Genomic DNA, 19,700 nt, shown 5'->3' with positions numbered 1-19,700 from the left:
TAACGCCATCCAAATTTCACTGCAGAAAAGGGAATTAGCAAAATGGAACCATGGCACAAACCTGCACTTCAGCGTGTAGATGTTGCCCACAAACTTCACCAAGGAGGTCTGTGGTGGCTTAGGAACCAAGGAGGGCACAGGTCTCACTCTGGGAGGTGGCTGGCGGACCTCTTCAACCTTCTGCTGTAGATCAGCCATCTCCTCTTCCCGAGGTGGAGGAGCCTCAATGGGCTTGGCCTGCCTCCGTTCAAACTCTAGTGAACAGGGGGGAAATTTGTTTCGGAAAGGATGCTGGGATATAGCAAACAGCATTGGCTGTGATGTATTTGGAATGAAAAAGGAACTTTGTGAAAACATTTTTATGAAGAAAAGAAAGGTGGGGCAGGAGAAAGTCTAGAAGTCATGCAGGAGAGTGGGGAAGCTACAGGAATAGCATTGTCATGCTGAGCATCTCCCCATGACTAAGATCTTTACATGCCAGTCTGTTGAGGAATTTCTCTGAGGCCCTTAGCTGAAGCTACCCAAAGCATTGGGGCCAATGAATAATTTGGGAACACTGAGATAATTTGGGAACACTGAGAAATTAGATTGGTGCCTGAACATTCACTGCCACCACTCCTACCCCCCCAGGAAGATACAGCTGCCGCCTCAAGAAGGCTTCCCGACTGCCCAAAAAGCCTTGTACCCAGATGGGCCCTGTGTTGAAAATCTGGGAGAAATAACTCACTGTTTATGTTATGCTGCTGATGCTCCTCCATCTTTACCAGCGACAGAGGTGACGTGACTGCAGGTCGATCACCACCATTGCCGCCACTGCCACTGCCACCATCCACAGCTTTGTTAGGCTCACTGGGCACTATCTCCCCACCGAGGCTTCTGTTCGCCAGTGGAGGGCTGCCTGCCTGCAGGCTCAGAGGAGCCCTCTTCCCAGAAGCATCGTTGTCACGCACGTGAGATGCATTGCGGAACTTTTTGGTGAAGGGCCGCCCACCTTGGATGTAGCTGCGATAGGCTCCGGCTTTCTGGGGACGATGCTTGATCCACTCACTCAAAGTCTCGATTGGGGAGCCGTTCACACACCATTCAGTCACTCCAAACTGCCTGAGGTGCGCACGAGCATGGCTGGCCAGCGCCTTGCGGTTCTCAAAGTAGAGGCCACACAGTTCACAGCAGGCTTCGGTGGCTGGGAGCAGAAATGGCAGGGAGCTAGACTGAGCAAAACCTTCAGTAAAGGACTTAAGCAGTAACAGTTCAAGTGTGGAGCACCAGGACTTATTTGCTCCATGGCACTACTCTTATTTCCCCACAAAGGATCCTCAGGGATCGATACCAACAGCCTGAAAAGACCACTTTGAAACATCCAAGCACTGCCATCACCTGTAGCCCACAAGTCAAGTAAACCAAACCAAACCCTAGAATCCTTTGCCCATAAGTAGGCAAGATGCATACCTTTGCCCACTTTGGCCATACGGCTGAAGACATGGAAGTTTACACCATTTACTGATTTGCCCAATGTCTGAATCCCGAAAGATAATGAAATAACTCTCTACCAGCCAAAGGATGCATAAAGGCTAGCTGATACCAGGGAAGGAGAAGAGGCCACGTACTACACCAGGGTTGTTGGCTAACTCTAAGCCCACTACATGTTAAAAAAACACCTACCTATCAGGACAGTGCCTTGCATCAAAAGGTTTTTCTAAAGGCTGTAGTGGAATACCTTTTATATGAAGTCCATATGTACACTGTTGCATCTACCCTCCCACCCCCAGCAAGCCTGAAAGCAACTCAATTTCCTAAGGGAAGGCCCTGAAATAGAATACCAAGGTTTATCAGGATCCCAACCTTATCCCTTCCCCCATTCTGGGGTTGCACTTACATGTATGAGTGGGCTTGTCATGCACATGCTTGGCTTTGAATGGCAATTCCGTCTGGATGTAGGTTTTCTGCTTCACTTCACTGTGGCCGCTCAGCCGCTCATCTGGCAGTGGGCGCTTAGTGGAGAGTGGTGCCAAGAAGCCCTCTGGTGACTTGAGTGGTGACAGACTAACCTCCCGACCAAGGTGTGGTTTCCCAGTCCTCCCGCCCAGCGGGGACAAGGCCATGGGCTGCAGCATTTTCCCAGGGGATTTAGGATCAGCTCCATCCTCCCCCATGGGCTGTGGAAGCTCAATGCTCATTGTGTTTGGCTCTTTCTTTATCAAGCACGGCTTGTTCTTTTTCTTTATGATTTCTCGTAGCGTGTCGATGGGGGAGCCATTGACTGACCACTCCGTTACTCCCATCTGGCGCAAGTGAGATCTGGCGTGGCTGGAGAGCCCTTTCCGGTTCTCAAAAAACTCACCACAAAACTCACACCGAATATCCCGCACGGGGTCAGCACGAGAGGCTGCAGAAGACAAATCAACATGCACAGAGAATGCTTTACACTCAAAGGCAAGTAATTAGCAACCAGTCATGCACCTCTCACAACCTTCTTATTTATTTCTGCAGTGCTTTTCAAAACACACACAAAATGAACTACTTATCTCACTTATATCTGATAAGCCACCCATTTAATTTAAAGGCTGAACAGGTTCCAGGTCTGGGTCCTCCACGCCTGAAGCTAGCATGCTTCTCAACACTCTGTTAGGTCTAGAGTGACTGCACATTTGGAGACAGGAGTATCTGAATATTTGCATATATTTTGCCAATCGGGAAACACAGAAAGTTTCTCACTGTACTAAGGCACCAATTGCTAATTGCAATCTTACAAGGAACCCATACAACATGGTCACAAGTTCTCAGAGTCTCCAGTGCAGGAATGCATGAGCATAAAGCTGATGCTACCTGAGATATTGATTACTAGGCAGCAGCACCCTGTTTACTGAGAAAAAAATATCACGTAGCCCTAATTCCCAATTCTTCACTTTCACACCCATTCCAACATGCATTTTTGCCCATCACCAAAGGCTTAAGCATACAGCCCCTGTTGCTAACACTTACAGAGATTGAGTGGGGACATCTCCTCTCGTGGTGACCAAGCTCTATCAGATAGATGTGAATCATTATGAAGTCCCCCAGACATCATTTCCCGCTTGATTTCCATACGCAGCTGATCTTGCTTCAGTTTCTTATGCAAAGAGGGAGAAGAAAGCCCAGGGAAGATTTTTCTAGCCGTTGGGGGAGAAGAGGTAGGAGAGTGCCCCAAAGGGCTCCCTGGCTGCTGTGCCTTCTTAGGCATGGGAGGCACATGGCTCTCCCCTGGACCGCGTGACTCCAGGGAGCCTCCAAGAACAGACAGAGCAAGTGATTTCTGACCCTGTGCTGGGGAGTTGGAGGTACTGGTCCGAGGCTGAGCTCGCCTTTTTAGGATTTCTCGGAGGGTGTCGATGGGAGAGCCATTCACATACCACTCAGTTACCCCCATCTGGCGGAGGTGCGACCTGGCATGGCTGGAGAGCCCTTTCCGGTTCTCAAAATATTCACCGCAGAACTCACACCTGATATCCCGCACAGGTTCTGCTCCAGAGGCTGAGGAGAAAGAGGAGAGGAGAGACAGGCCATTACAGAGGCTGAAAAAGGGATTGGGCAGGGAGCAGGATGTGACGTGGACACCAACTAGGTTATTCCCTTACAAGGCAGTATGAAGCAGGCACATAGCACAAGGATTTCACACAAGACAAAGCTGATACCTTAACAAGATTGGCCAAAGGAAAATAAAGAAAATAAACCACCAACAATTCCTGTGAAGCATGAAAGCTGGGGTAGGATGTGGTCAGAGCAGGGGACACTGGATACATGACAGGAGACAGTGAAGAGCAGGTGCTGCCAAATTATAAAAAATGCTGAGAATGGCGGGTCCTATGTCATGAGATTAGCGAGGAGGTATACCAGAAGCTGTGTGCTTTCCTTCACACCCTGATCAAGCTTTCAAGGGAAGATGATCATGTGCGTGCAAGGAACCTGGCATGAAGGCCAGTTTCTTCTCCATGATCCCACTGTCTCCTTCAAAACGAAGGGCCACCCATCAGGATGAAAGTACATTTGCTGTACAGCTGAATAGGAAATCCCACAATGAGAAATGCTGAATACCTTTTCCCGTCCCAGAATTCAATGCCTTAATTCTCCCTGTCAGGAAGTTCAGAGAAGACTCATTTCCCAATGTGTGTCAGGGGAAGAACCACCAAGTGCTCTGTATTTGCCACCGTAAGCTTGAGCCATGCAGCCTCCTTTAGGTAATGCAGGACAGCTAGTGCAAAGGGGTGAAACACACCATTCAATATGGGGTGCCCATGGCTATTTAACAGCTTTAAAGCCAGCAGTATGCAGATACACTTTGACTGGTCTCATCTACTCTCCCTGCACTGAGGGAGGGAAATAGCTGGAATCCCACCACCTGGAGGCAGTTGTCACCTCCATCTCTGAAATGGGTCGCAGTGCCACTTTAAAGCCCTGGTAAAATTGGAAATGGCAGAAGCAATCTTCTTCCTTGCTCTGTAACTGCTAAGACATTAAATGCCATGGAGAAACACATCAGTACTGAGCATTTTGCTGACATTAAACAAAGCCAATGAGTGCTGTAAAAAATGCAGCAGTCAATTTCAAACCAATGGCCACCAAAGGGCTCAGGCTATGTAAGATTGCACACTCTTCCCTTCAAACTGCTTAATTAATTCCCCTTCCATCTTCAGCAGATCAGATTGAATCCACACTTGTCTTATGATACTCTTAACTGAAGAGCAACCATATAGCCTTCTCCTATCTGGGACAGGGAGATGCCATCCATTTGGAGCAAGATATAACCGTGGAGAAAATACCCGGACAGGGAAGAGTTAACTTCAGCACACGCACAGGCCAGCTGGGAAAGCTGCATTATACATTTCAGAAAAAGCTTTGCAAGAAAAGCATGTGGGCCAAAATGCTTGCTTCCCCAACCCTTTGCTGCTTATTGGACATGGTGGCAGGAAATGGCAAGGGGCCTGGATTTCTAAGTGTACAGCTCCATGTCACATAAACAAGACTAGGAAGGGGGAGAGGAAGAGGAGGGGACAGGAGCCAGTGCTGATAGAACCTACAGAGATTGAGTGGAGCCATCTCAGCATCTGCTGCCCAGTACGCACTGGAAGAAAGACCCTGTTTCCTTTGCAGGCTGGCCGCAGCTGACAGCCTGTGGCCATGTGGCTTCAACTTCTTGGATGGTGGAGGGGAGTGAGGTGAGAGTACAGATGGCTGTTTGCCCAAAGGCCTTGGTGCGTGTGCTTGTTTCATGCCTGTGGCAGGCGCTGCTGTAGCTGTGCTCTTTGGGCTGGGTCCATCAGAGCTCCCAGTCTCCCCTAATGTTTCTCTCTCGCTATGGAGGAGAGAGGGAGGGCGGCTTTTGAAGTCTTCGCTTTTGATGAGATCATTTAAAACATCAATAGGAGATCCTTTAGCATCTGGATCGCTCACTCCCAGGTGTCTCAGGTGGGCTCTAGCGTGACTCGACAGCCCTTTTCTGGTTTCAAACCAGGCACCACATAACTGGCAGTCAATTTCTCTGCCCGAGTCACTATCTACAGCTGCGGAAAAAAGAACACATTGATCACAATAGATACGATCACACAACTGATGTGTCTCAAGTACCCGCTACAACCTGAAAAGGACCTTGTTCCTTTTTTTGTTCTAAAGGCCCCATTTCTCACTCCAGAAATGGTAAAGTGGTTTCCTAGTAGGATTTAGCAAGCAGCCCTAAAGGAAAGTCAAGTTATTCACCTGTACCCACTGATGCTGGCTTAAGAGTTAAGCAGAAATTCTCTCAGAAGACTTGCATTTAACCAGATTTCCTTTTAGTGGCCCAGGTCAAGTTTTCAAACACTCTCTTTCCTGAAAACATGATGCTCAAGCCTTTTCCATCTCAGCTTAAACCATCAGGCATTTCAGACACCAGTAACTTTTGAAAACAGCAATGTCAAAAACTGCAGAGTGTCAGACAGCCCTAGTCCCACACTGAGCAACGCTTCAGGCTGCCAGCTGGGTTCATGCTGGAAAAGCAATGTGGCAAACAGAAAGAGTGACTTAAAAAATTAAACCGTCAATTTAAGAGGTCCAAAGTATTTGCATTTTTGCCTAGCATTTCAATCCTTCAGACTGAAGAATCTTAATGTAAATGGTCACCCCCAACAATGGAACAATGTAAAATACAACACTTTCCAAACTGTAATTGTTTCTCATGCCTGTAAGGTCCATGAGGCTTCTTTGATCCGCTATTGAGCTTTGGGTTTGATTTCAAAATAAAGATGGACAGCAGTGATGTTTTCAGTGCTATGACTCTTACATAGCCCAGCAGCATGTGGTATAAGCCATTAGGAAGAAATGGGTTGAACCCAGAACTGACAGCTGTTATTACTCAATGAGGGCAGAACTGCCACTTTAAGAGTTTATTTTAGTTCATGCAGATTTATGCCAATTTCCGTCACAAGTAAATGCAAATTCCCAGGAATGTTCTAAGAAGTCATGTAAGCTATCTAGAAAATTGCAAAGTTTGTTGGTTATAAACCTCCATTTTCATATACAACTGACCAGATGAAACAGTTCAAAATCTTATCAGCCAAGGCAGAGCCTAAAAGCAAAAAATAAAATAAAAGCAAAGAACAATAAAAGCAAAGGTTCTCGCAGCAATTTCCAAAATATGAAGTGCAGGTAAAATATCAATGCCTGGGGCAAAGAGTTATGTTTAGGAATGGATTACACTTCAAAATGGGAATGGGAAGCAGCTGTATAAATGGTGTTGACTTTCTCAGCAACTGTTTTTCAATTGTATGCTTGAGGAAGAATCACAACATATCTAAGGACTCCAGTGCTCAGCTGACACCACAATATTATGTTAAGAATCTGCGGCCCATGACAATGCAGTTAGAGAAGAAGGCAAACGGGACTTGGAAAGGGGGCTTTTAAATTTGAAGGTTCCCTGATGAAAGATGCAGGAACTCAGTTGTGGGGTGGACTGGTCAGGATGTCACCCAACACTTCCTTACAACTGATGCTGCAGACTTTGTTGCTGCTGGATCAATAGAAGATACCACACCTTGTGCACTGTTAGCGTTCCCCAACCCCAGATAGGACTGGCCTTGGTACCTTGAGCCAAGCGCACCAGAAAATACCCCTCTCTTTACGATTCTCCTTACCTCTGCCTCATCACACCAAGTGAGAACTCACTACTCCTTCGCCAGCAACAGCTGCAAAACGGCTTTTAAAAAGGACTGAAATGGCAGAAGCAGTGCTGATTTTCTATTATTTCCCTCCAATGCAAGAGAACACTGTACAAGACTGAAGCAGGGATATTGGGTGGCTTGTGCCATTTCTGCCAGCTTTAATAGAAAACACTGTTGAATATTATAGCCCAAAAGAAGCACAGATTATGTTAGTCTCCAAACTCCAACATCAGCTGCAAGTCCACAAGCCTTACTATAGGCCCTGAGAAGAAGGGCAAACAGATAATGTACAACAGGGGAAGCAATGGCTCAGATGCAGCAGAAATTGCTTTTAATTAGGTACTGAGAGCACTAAATTCCTCACTCTTTATTCTGAAAGATTGCTAAGAATTTTGGTTTTAAATGAACAGCTATGCAGAAGATCTCAGAGGGTCTCTCAGTCTTTTCTTCTGATAAGAGTTTCGCTCAGGGCTTTGGAAAGAAACATATAGTCTCTATAGTTCTCCCTTCAAGAGATAAACATCCCTACTTTCACTAGTGACTTTAAAAATCTCCAGGCACAAATCAAAAAGACACATGGGAAGGCTTTGTGGCCCATCCAATGAATAAAATAAATATGACTGACCCTCTTGGAGATGGGTTTCAGGGAAGAGCCAGTTGAGGAAACTTCCACTTTTGGGAAAAGAGATTTACTAAAAAGGTGCCTAGGAATAATAATTGTTAAAAACTCCTGCTCACCCAGCTCAGAGAAGGGAAGAAACCCTTCGGGACGACACTAAAGGATCACAGTGAAAGTTAGGAAGGGACACTTTTGCAGGAGATCAAACTTATGCAATAAGTCCTTTATGCCCTTCCTTTATTGTGGTGTATGCAAGATACCATATGTGCGAATGAAGCAAGCAGCCTGTGCAGAGCCAATAGGTGTAAAATACGCCTTGGGGTGGGCAGCCCTACACTGGTTCACGCTACAAGGTAATGTGAAACACAAGAGCTCCCTGCAGCAGCAAACTGCAAGCCAGCTCTCCTGTTCACAAGCAGCATCAGCATCAAACAGACTCACTTAGATTTAAGGGGCCTTCTTCCTCCGGTTGTGACCACTGTGCTTTAGGAGAACTCTGCAGAGGGCTCAGCGGTAGCTTGGGGCTTTTGTCTTCGGGGGTCTTTGGCAGAGGAGAACCAGGCAGAGCAGGTGTCACTTTCTTGAGTATGGGAGATCCTGGCTGGGCAACATTCTTGGGGGTGAAACCTGGAGGGCATTTGATTGCTTTTTTTATAGGTGCCTCTTGCGGCCGTTCCGTAGCTTTGTTGGGAGGCAGCAGTGTTGGCTGTGAGGACCCTGCAGTCCCTTCTTTGGGAGAAGCAGATTTTTTGCTAAGACTTGGAGAGATGGGGCCACTGTCCACTTTGCCCTTCTGCTTCATCAGTTCATAGAGTAAGTCGATGGGGGCTCCACTGCTCTCAGACTCAGCCACACCGAGCTGACGTAAGTGAGAACGGGCATGGCTGGACAGGCCCTTGCGGGTCTCGAAGCAGACGCCACAGACCTCACATGTTGTGAGGTTTGGTGCTGGAAAGAGGAGAGTGACTTATTGAGACAAGGTTAAGCTGAACCCCACACTGCCTTTGCTACCAGTCAGTAGAGCACAAGTGCACACCACGTTATCTTGATTTGGACCCGGCTCCATAAACAAGCCAGGTATCATCAGTTTAGCATTGGACTCGCTAAATAAGACTGGCTCTTTATTTTGCAACAGATGACTTCACTAAGCTTTAGTAAAAAATGGTGCTGGATGGTCAAATTCCTTCTGCAAAAATCAGCATCACAACTACTAGTCCGCCCTGCAACCATCACTTTGACCCGTGTTCTCACACAAAATTGGTGACATGCGCCTTATGCTAAGTCGGTGAAAGCCACACTATAAATACCCCCTTTAGTCTCCTTGTTCACAAAACATTATAATTCTTATTTTCAGTAACATTTCAAGTATCACGGCCTGATTCTCCTACCCAAATACAGTCAAAAACAATGAAGTCTATTCCATCAGACTGTAGCAGAGGTAAATATAGGAGGGCCATTTGATTGTCAGCTGAGAGACGAGCTTTATCAGACCCCTCTTCTCCCTGAATTGTTTCCATCCCAGCTGGTCATTATAAGAGCTACAATGTAACCTTAAGAATTGATGCCTGAATTTCCTCATTTTCCTCTTCCTTCCTCATTCATTTTTCCTTTGGTATTGTGTCTTTTAGACTGTAAGCTGTGAGCCTTTTCAGCCACAGAGTAGGGTAAAAATGCTTTAAATAGTATTTATACCAAGTGGCTACTTGTGATCATTTTAAAGCTGAAATCAGAAATATCTCGTCTTGGTTTCAAAAGCATTACAATATTAATTCAGAAAGTTAGGATCCTCACAGCATATATTCTACATTTCCTTTAAAATGAAGAAAAACCACAAAATGGCTATTTGGTTGTACACTGTAACAAGCAATGGGATAAATACCCCAACCCCCAAATCAATAATGGTACATAATGTTGGTAGATCATATTTGCATATGTTCATTAATTAGCTATTTGGTAAGCTCATTGCTGTTCCTCACAATGTACTTTCACATAAAGCCAAAAAATGGAAAATACTGTATACTGTATTCACCACATATTGAAAAAGAAACATTTTATTAAACTCTCAGTATTTAACACAAACATTGCAAACTTTTGAAACACACTGAATTCTTTTTGCTATATTTTTCATGTGAACAATACTTTTGTTAGTCATGAAACCTTTCAAATTATTTCACCAAAAGACAGTGTAAATTATAAGCAGTGACAGCACTTTATAAAACAAGTGATAAGCAACGGGTTCAAATCTGCATTAAAGTCACCTAATGGGACTGTCACCATCACATACACCATGGACAAGGCTCAGCAGCAACCTCAACAGAGGACAGACTCACTTTTGGAATCCTGGGAATCTGCCTTATTGCTAGAAGGTTCAGGAGACAGTGAGCTTCCTATTCTGTTAGGAATATGGTCTAATGACCCAGACAGAGAACTTTTCTTCTGGAGGGCTGGTGACCTCATCTCTGCAGTGACCATCTCTTCTTCTTCCTCAGAAGCCATAACTACCAAAATATAAAAGAGAATATGGGGTTTGAGCTGGAAAATTAATAATGCAAAGAGATTAAGCACCATACAAGCTACATTTGCCTCATAGTGCCAATTAAGAAAAGCAAAAAACGATTAATTCCTGCAAATGATTAGGTCTTGCAGAGTTCAATGAGACTTTTTTCCAGATTAAGTGTCTCTAGGATTACAATTGAACTAATTCACTAAAAAACGAACCAACACTAATGGCCTTTAATGGTTTTAGCATTTCAAGGCATGATTACAATAAACAAGTCTGTCTTGCTAGATAAGAAGACAGAAAACATTGGCTACTCACTGTCTGTTGGATGAGCTAAGCAAATTCCTTAGATTAATACAATAACAATAGTCACACATCAGCTAAACCACCAATTAGTTATTTTCTAGTTACAGGGTTTTTCAGTTGCAGGACAAAGCACCACACTGAGTGGCACTTACAGTAGTTATACACACAAGAACCCAGAACAGATGCAGGGGGAAATTGTACTGATGAAGAAACCAGTAATTACAAACAGAAGAAAATGGGTATAAATATTTTCAATACGGGGAAACATTTTTTTGCCAGAGCAAGACATAACATTATATAAAACTGTTTCCGACAAGGAGCCAAGTGTAAATTAATCTCTTATGATCCAACAACAGATACAGTACTGTGAAAAGAACTACAGTAGCATTACAAAAAGTCATTTAGCCCAAATCAGACAATGAGAATTTCTGAAGGTTCAATCCTAACACTCTTACCCTGAGAATAGCGATTTTTACAGAGAATCAGCATGGGATTGTGGTATCCAAATAAAACTGTGGAGGCTCTGATTCAAATTCCCACTCAGCCATGAAGCTTACCCAGTGATCTTGGGCGAGTCACACTCTTTCAGCCTGGCCTACCTAAACTAGCCTTATAAAGTGAAGAGAGAAAGAACCATGTATGCCATCCTGAGCTCCTTGGAAGAATGGCAGAATATAACTGTAATACTATATATAAATATAAATAAATAACTTACTTCTGAATAGACACACATAGGCTCAAACTGCAAAAAAAGATAGGGATGGGGAAGATGAGCAGAATAGGGAATCTTCTCCTAAGTAAGACTGATCCCAACTGTTGTTTTCTGCACAAATTCACTATAATTCAGAGATAATATCAGCTACAATTTTTTTTTTTTGATTCTTCAAAATTATTTAAATATAGACTTCCGGGTTAGCGCAATCGGCTAATGGCGGATTCCCTCCGAGCTCCGGAGGGAATCGGCTCTGCTGCAGACGGGTCTCACCGCGACGGCGACGCGGGGACCCTTAGAAACCGCAGGCGCGGAAGCCTGCGGACTTGGTGACTCGGTGGGCACCTCAAGCGCCCCCCAATCCACGAAGAGCCTTTTTAAAGGCTACGGAGAGGGTACGGAGAGTGGCGTGGTGCTGTGAGTAGACCGCTACTGCAGTGGAGCGAAGCCGCGAGCCATGGCCGGAGAGCGCTGACTTTTTTCCCTGAAATTTGGACTTGAAACAACCCGTGAGTAGAATGGAATTTGGACTTTAAAATTTTTACCTTTGAATTTGGTACGACCGGGGGATGTGCTAAAGGGAAGTCCGCACCCCCTCTACCTACAAAAGATTTAAAGCAAGGATCGGAGAACTAAGGTGGAGAGATCTTTTTTTTTCGGTACGAGTTAAAAGATATTAATTCCATGAATTTGACAGAAGAAGATTTGTGCTGGAGAGTAAGAGTCGAATTTTAGAAGCTTCTGTCTAACCCCCCCCCCCGACCCGGGAGTGTCCCTGTGTGTGAGCTGGAGGAAAAGGAACAAGGAGTTTGACAGCTGTCAAAGGAGCTGTCAAACGGGCAGTTAAAGTTAAAAACTTTATTGTTTAACATCTCTCTGGACTAAACTTGCTATATTTGAATTAAAGTGCTTGGGAACAAAGTAGTTACAAATAACAAAGCAACAGACTGTTGGGAAAGGACTATTAAGTAACTAGAATCCCCCTAGGGGAAACTTTGAAACATTACAATGGCTACAGATGGAAAATTACAGGCAGAGATGGAAAGAATGTTTTTTCTCGTGGGAATACTGCAAGAGCAAAGCATGGCTATGAACAAACAACTTATAACCTTGAACTCTAAAACAAGCAACCCTGCTGAATGCATAAAGGATTTGACTGAAACAAAATCTGCAGCTGAACCAGAAGAGACATTTTTGGAACTGGAGGAGAGGGAAGAAGGAGTTAAGAAACTACAGGAGAGTACCAATCTGAAGCCTACATTGCTAGAACATAAAGAAGAAGATCTTGGGATTACCAATCTGCGAAAGATGCGAAAGTGGAAAGAGGAAGCCCCTGGAACACTTGGAATACTGGAACTTAAAAGAAATAAGAAATATGATTGGGGCTTCCTCTTTGAGTATGGGAGATCAGTTGACTTGTTGCAGCAGCTGTTACCAAGTATTTTGGATGGAAGAAAATTTGACGAGACTGTGCCAGAGCTCCTTCGAGAACTGAGGACCAACAAAGAGGGCTACCAACAAAACCGGCAGAGAGAGACTGACAGAGATTTGAAGGCCTCTGATGTGAGGAATCCAGGCTAAGAACTGTTTTGTGGACATTTATTTGGGAAGGGACAGAAACCGGGGTAGGGAGGGAGGGGAGAACAGAACTTTAAAACTTTTATGACTTTTGTGTTTGGCTATTATGACCTACATTTAATATAAAAAGGGGGGAATTCGTGGAAGGGAATTTGGGTCGACCTTAGAAAAGGACTTAATATTTATAAGAAAACTGGACAAGTAAAATTTGGCCAAGTAATAAGAATTAATTTTAAAAACAACAATAATATGTTAAAGAAGAGAGATAAGAACCTGCTGAGCTAATTATTGGATTTGGGATGTATGAAGGGGGGTGGGGGGAAGTCAGGGAGGGGGGTTAAGAAAGTAAGGTTATGAAATTATACATGTTTTGTTTTTGTTTTCATTTGTGTGTGTGTTTCTAAAATGTGAAAACCCAATAAAAATTATTTTTAAAAAAAACAAAACAAAATTATTTAAATATACAACAAAGTAGGCAATCGGAAACGCAGGTTAAAGCAGAATTACTGTATTCTATTGTTTATATTACTAGACTGGAGAGATTAAAAGACAGAAGTCAGCCATTCCGACCTTCAAAGTGCTGGATAGCCAAAACAGACACGAGATAATTTATTGCATTAAAAAATAAATAATTTCCAACCTATGTTTTAGGTATGCATATTTCTTATACTGCAATACAACCAATTCTTGGTGTCTTACTTTGGCCTTTTGACGAGTCAGTAACATTCTTTTCAGGATTTTCAAAATTCACTTTAATAATATATATCCACAAGGGAGGTTAGAAAGTCAAAAGAAACGAGAGCCGGTTTGCCTCGATGTGGATTATTCTCGTTCTCGCAGCGGACAAAAGATGCTTTATTTTATTTTTTTAAAAAATGTCTCACTTTCGATTGCCAGCTGCTGCCGGAGGGCGCGGACCAGACGTGACAGGCGCTGGCCAATGGCTCCGGGTGCTGCAGAGGCTAAATGGGAGGCGGCCGAAAGGATGCTGACCAGCGGGGAAGGCACGGCCGAGGTACCCGGGCGCCCCGTTGGCGGGGAAGGAGGAGGAGAGCCGCGGGCTACCAGGCCTTGACAGGAAAGCTACCACGCACTCGGCTCGAAGAAGCAAGGCGCTGCCTCCTGCCAGCCACCCAACCCGACCTCACGCCACCCCCAGAAAGGGACAGGCGCCGCGATCCCTGAAGGCGCAGACCGGGCTGCCCCGGAGGCGGCGGGCGAGGGGGGGGGGCGGAAGGAAAAGCAGGTCTCCAGCGTGACACCTCCCGATCGGCCCTCCTGCCTGACGGACATGTCTTCCTCCTCGCCTTCCGGGGACTTACCGGCCTCGGGCGGAGGACCCGCGCTCGCTTCATCCTCTCGGGGCCGCGGCGCCGCCACCGCTTTTGTCGCTTTGGGCTGCGAGGGGGTGGAGGCCGCCATCTTGGGTCCGGCACATGCGGGGCGGCAGCCAGGCGGGGCGGCGGAGCGCCGAGACTCCAACTGAGCGCGATCAGGTGGAGTAGTCGAGCGCCGAGTCCACCCAAGAGAAGCCTGCCCAGCCGAACCAGGAGGAATCCACAGGCCCAGAGAGATGCAGCGAAAAGCACGAAGCGATCAGGGTACGGGTCCAGGCAAAACTACTCCACCATTGAACGACAGCTTAAGGGAAAGCCAGCAAGGATGGAAGCCGCGCGCTTAAGGCTCCAAGCAGACGAGAGCAGTAGAGCACCTAACTCCCCTGGCCACAGCTAGGACGGAGGAGGCAGAAAGGGATAGGGAGCCAGTTTGCTAGCGGGCAGGTGGGGAAAACAAAAAACCGAGAGAGGAAGATGCACTCTGTGGCCAGAACGCCTTCAGAATAATACTGCTGAAAGAGAGATAAAGAGCTTCACAGCAGACAAGCAACGTGAGGTGTATAAAAACACTCTGCATCTTTAAGAACAGTTTTAAAAACATTTTTATCTGTTTCTTCATCTGCAAAACCACTTTACTTGAATGGCCACAGTTTTCTAGCCCAAAACTACAAAATGGCTCAAGTGCACTGAAGTGGTGGAGGATATAGCTTTCACAGTTGCAACCTCAATCTATATACTAGTTAAACAGCAATTGCTCCTGTGCAGGTAGCAAAGCAAGATAACAGATTAATCGAAATACAACATATTTTAAAAACTACAACAGATACATAAATAAGTTGTAATTTATGAAAAGCCCCCTTTTATCTCAAGGCTGAGAAAACAGGGTTTCCTTCAGATCTACTTATAAGGATCAACTGCCTAAAAAAGACTGTCTTCCCTTAAATCCCAATCAGATTTGGCACTGGACACTTCCTTGCATTGCAGTTAGTCTTTTTTCAGCTCCAAACCCATTTGTAATGGAGGGGCCCAGGCCATAGATACAAAGAAAGGTGACAGTTTAATTGTTGTTGTTTAGTCGTTTAGTCGTGTCTGACTTTGTGAGCACGCCAGGCACTCCCGTCTTCCACTGCCTCCCGCAGTTTGGTCAGACTCATGTTTGTAGCTTCAAGAATACTGTCCAACCATCTCGTCCTCTGTCGTCCCCTTCTCCTTGTGCCCTCCATCTTTCCCAAATCAGGGTCTTTTCCAGGGAATCTTCTCTTCTCATGAGGTGGCCAAAGTATTGGAGCCTCAGCTTCACGATCGGTCCTTCCAGTGAGCACTCAGGGCTGATTTCCTTAAGAATGGATAGGTTTGATCTTTTTGCAGTCCATGGGACTCTCAAGAGTCTCCTCCAGTGCCATAATTCAAAAGCATCAATTCTTCGGCGATCAGAATACATCACTACAGGGAAAACCATGGCTTTAACTATACGGACCTTTGTTGGCAAGGTGATGTCTCTGCTTTTTAAGATGCTGTCTAGGTTTGCCATCGCCTTTCTCCCGAGGAGCAGGCGTCTTTTAATTTCGTGACTGCTGTCACCATCTGCAGTGATCATGGAGCCCAAGAAAGTAAAATCTCTCATTGCCTTTCTCAGGCAGTGAAAGACAGTTTAATAGAAGACAGTAAATTTAATCCTGGTTTTTTATTCCTTGCTTCAGTTGCACCTCTTCTAATAAACAGATCTTCCCTTCTGTTCTGAAGATCAAGAAAGATGAACCATCTCAAAAATAATAAATATGCACTAAAGTGTGCTTAAAATCCAACATCCTCTCCATCAGTTCAGGATGAGTAAAGCTGCTTTTGAGCCATAAGACAAGCGAGAGAAATATTTCAATCAGAAGACCATTTTTCTGAAAGTGAAATGCAATGCAAATATCTCCTCTCTTTTGTTGCAATCATAATCCCACTTATCTAGGTGTAAGCCCTATTTCACATTTCTCTAAATTTTCTATTCCTATATTTAAATTTTCATTTCTCTGTAACTGTATTCATATATTTTTCATCTCCACTAATGTGATTTGGGGGTTGAACTCATCACTAAGCAAATGCCTAGGGATAGAAAAAAAAGGAACTACCGTACTTTCAGCAGGCAAATAATGCATTTTCTTCACCAGCACTAGGTGCCTAAAAAAGTGACAACTGATTTTAATAAAACTGTTAGGAAGGGGTCCTCTTTCCTTCTTCTATAATGGCTTACGCTTTTAGCAGCTGTAGAATGGACAGAATATACTTTGTGGGCCAGGCTGGGCTCATAGACCATATATGTTTTAACAGCACTGATCCAACCTTATATTCTGTAGTTTTCTTGGGTCTTCAGCACTGTTACAACATTTTTACCAAGCTATGAAAATTGTTGATTCACTTCCTGTTGCCAAAGAAAGGGATTTTATCAATAGTAACAACTCAAGAGTTCTAGAAAATATATTACCTCATTGTGAGAATTGACACCCTCCCTGAAAAAAGAGGTAAAAATGTTTAATTGGCTTCGGTTAGATGAAATTATCTAAAACCAGAATTTAGGGTCAGCATTAAGAATAGGAAGTCCAGATGATAAAATAAAAAAATGACCAAGATGCTTTTAGCCCACATGCCACTCAAAACAAGGTCCATGCCTCTTTGGAATCTACAGACTTTGCACGAGTTAGAGACCCAGCCATCTATGTATGCAGATTTAGGGGATATCTGAAATACATGCCTCAAAATATATCCATGAAGGGTTTAGGTCACCGGGGGCTGGGGAGTAAGAAAGCATGGCAGTTAAATTTCATTGTACATGACCTTCCAGTGGTTGGCAAAAAAATGCAGAGATAGAGACAGAGTGACACAATGCTGGTCTGTGTTTTTGCCACACACAGAGGAGGAAAAGAATGGTTAAAATCACAAATTCATTCTTTTTCTTTGCTAAGTTACAAAATGAATTTGAGCCTATGAACAATTAGCTTCCAGAAGAAGTGTCTTAATGTTGAACTTTCACAGCGTCTATATTTGAAAACCTTCGCTATCTACAAACAAACAAAAATACCCCACAAGAAACCACTTCTTAAGAAGAGGAACATTGTTCCCCATGTTTCTAGGGTTTATACACTCTGGGCATGTATTGGGAATCCAATGAACACTTTATCCAGAGATTTATAATGAATTGGGTAATCCAAATGGGAGATTTCCCCAGACTTCCAAATTACATAAAAGCCTGCCAGAAATCTAATCTACCAATGCTACTTGCTTAAATAATAATAAAAAAAATATCTTGTTCTTTGTGGTGTTGCTTGGCTTAGTAAGGCCTTGAAAATATAGAGATGTCTGTATTTTATGGATACAGATAAATTAGAGAGGGCATAAAGTTCAGTGGAGTCCTACTCATAATATTTTAAAGCAAAAGGCATTTGCATTAAGATAAATAATGATTTGTAAAGGATGAGCTATAATTTTCTAATTGCAGGCTAGCATTGGTTTCAAACTAGATCTCCATTTTGCTTACATAAACCCCAACCGTTCAACATATTACTGAAAACTGAGCTGAAGAAGAGAATAAATTCCTAGTATTTTTCATGAGGAGAAGCAAAACATTCTAGAGTTGCTTTCTTCACTAACATCGGACTCCATCTTCCTAGTCACTTTAGTCTCATTGTATTTCCATATTTTACATAATAAAGCTATAATGTAACTGCTGTCTGAAAATGCTGCCATTTTTCTCTGTGCTGTAGTCAGGTCAGGCTAAACTACTTTCTATACTGGCTGTCAGTATGCAGCAGCGTTACATCGTTCTTGTTCTTAGAGGATCATCTTTCACAACTGCCTATAGTAGTAAAAGCAGAAGCACCAGAAGGTTTTATATAAAGATATGTCCTCAGATGACCATGTTCCTGACTGGCAGCTTTTATTTCTGATTACAGCTTCACTCTGGGGGAGGAATCAGCTTTTACAGGAGACAGAGCTGCAGCCACTCCTTCTTTGGCCTTCCCTCCTAATGCTGTGCATTCCAATTTACATCATCCTCAATTAGCATAGCCTAAGGTCAGGGATAGGGACGCGGGTGGCACTGTGGGTTAAACCACAGAGCCTAGGACTTGCCGATCAGAAGGTGGGCGGTTCGAATCCCCACAACGGGGTGAGCTCCGGTTGCTCTGTTCCAGCTCCTGCCAACCTAGCAGTTCGAAAGCACGTCAAACTGCATGTAGATAAATAGGTACTGCTCCAGCGGGAAGGTAAACGGTGTTTCCGTGTGCTGCTCTGGCTCACCAGAAGCGGCTTAGTCATGCTGGCCACATGACCCGGAAGCTGTAGGCCGGCTCCCTCGGCCAGTAAAGCAAGATGAGTGCCGCAACCCCAGAGTCGGTCACGACTGGACCTAATGGTCAGGGGTCCCTTTACCTTTAAGGTCAGGGATTAGGGGAGTTATAGTCCAGCAATATCTGAAGGGCCACACATCTTTGACATACACAGATCTGAGAATCCCCTGGCATTTGTCTAGCACCCAATACCTGTTCCTTTCATGATGTACAAATGCAACCACCTTTTCAGATGAAGACTTGCAAGTGCTTCCATCAAGGGAAGTTGTTGGAGGTTTTACTTTTTCTTTTTATATCATAGTGATCTTGGCACCACTGAATTCTGCAATCCTTCTTCCACAAATCAGGAAAAGGTTATGAAGCCATCCAGTAATTTTTTGGTCCATATTCGCTACCTTATTTTCAGTACCCTTCTCTCTTACTAGAACTAGTAAGTACTAGTAAGTAATGCCAATTTAGCTGTTTTATTTCATTCTTGAATGCATCCAGAACGACAAGGCATCAAAGATTTCGTTCATGTCACTGCTAACCTTAATGCATTTGACTAGCAACAGAAATCCATGAATGTTTGGTTTACGGTCTTCAAATAAAAACATCTTGAAGGTCCCAGGCCACAGAGAGGTTAGGCTGGCCTCAACTAGAGCCAGGGCTTTTTCGGCTGCGGCTTCAACCTGGTGGAATGCTCTGTCACAAGAGACAAGGGCCCTGCAGGGCTTGACATCTTTCCGCAGGGCCTGCAAGACAGAGCTGTTCCACCTGGCCTTTGGTCAGGGCGCAGCCTGACTCCCTCCTTGGCAATCTTTACAAAACTTTAGTTTATGGTTGCCATCAATTTTGATTTTAATTAATTTTTATAATGCTTTTATAATGTCGCACTGTTTTAGTGTTGTTAGCCGTCCTGAGCCCGGCTTTGGCCGGGGAGGGCGGGATATAAATAAAAGTTATTATTATTATTTATTATTCCCATAACGCAGCATGATACTTTTCTGCAGTCAGCTTTCCATTACAGTCTCCACCATAATTTCCTACAGGCTGTATTGCTATCCTCAGTACTGCAAGAATGTTAAGTAAACTGATAGGTAAATTAATAGGTATGTGCATGCTGATGATACCATATGCAGTTTCTGACAGTTGTTTGTGTGTTTAGG

The 19,700-nt window shown here is 44.2% G+C and overlaps 1 protein-coding gene across 9 annotated transcripts in view; it reads right to left on the bottom strand.

Moving 5' to 3' along the window:
- Positions 1-19,700, bottom strand: part of WIZ (WIZ zinc finger) — a 59,760-nt gene that overhangs the window by 1,642 nt on the left and 38,418 nt on the right. For 6 of the 9 annotated variants that reach the window (XM_079965843.1, XM_079965842.1, XM_079965841.1 and 3 more), the window contains exons 6-12: positions 10,119-10,286; positions 8,230-8,736; positions 5,055-5,537; positions 2,983-3,510; positions 1,877-2,386; positions 728-1,183; positions 62-254 (exon numbers count right to left, since the gene is read on the bottom strand). In XM_079965843.1, coding sequence (XP_079821969.1) covers positions 62-254; positions 728-1,183; positions 1,877-2,386; positions 2,983-3,510; positions 5,055-5,537; positions 8,230-8,736; positions 10,119-10,286 — 2,845 coding nt within the window. The remainder of the gene's footprint in view (positions 1-61; positions 255-727; positions 1,184-1,876; positions 2,387-2,982; positions 3,511-5,054; positions 5,538-8,229; positions 8,737-10,118; positions 10,287-19,700) is intronic. The other 3 variants (XM_079965846.1, XM_079965847.1, XM_079965848.1) reach the window with 3 other exon arrangements.

This window comes from Podarcis cretensis (genome assembly GCF_951804945.1).
Source record: "Podarcis cretensis genome assembly, chromosome: 2".
In the NCBI taxonomy this organism is placed as follows: Eukaryota; Metazoa; Chordata; class Lepidosauria; order Squamata; family Lacertidae; genus Podarcis; species Podarcis cretensis.
This window is presented reverse-complemented; position numbering and strand designations above follow the sequence as displayed.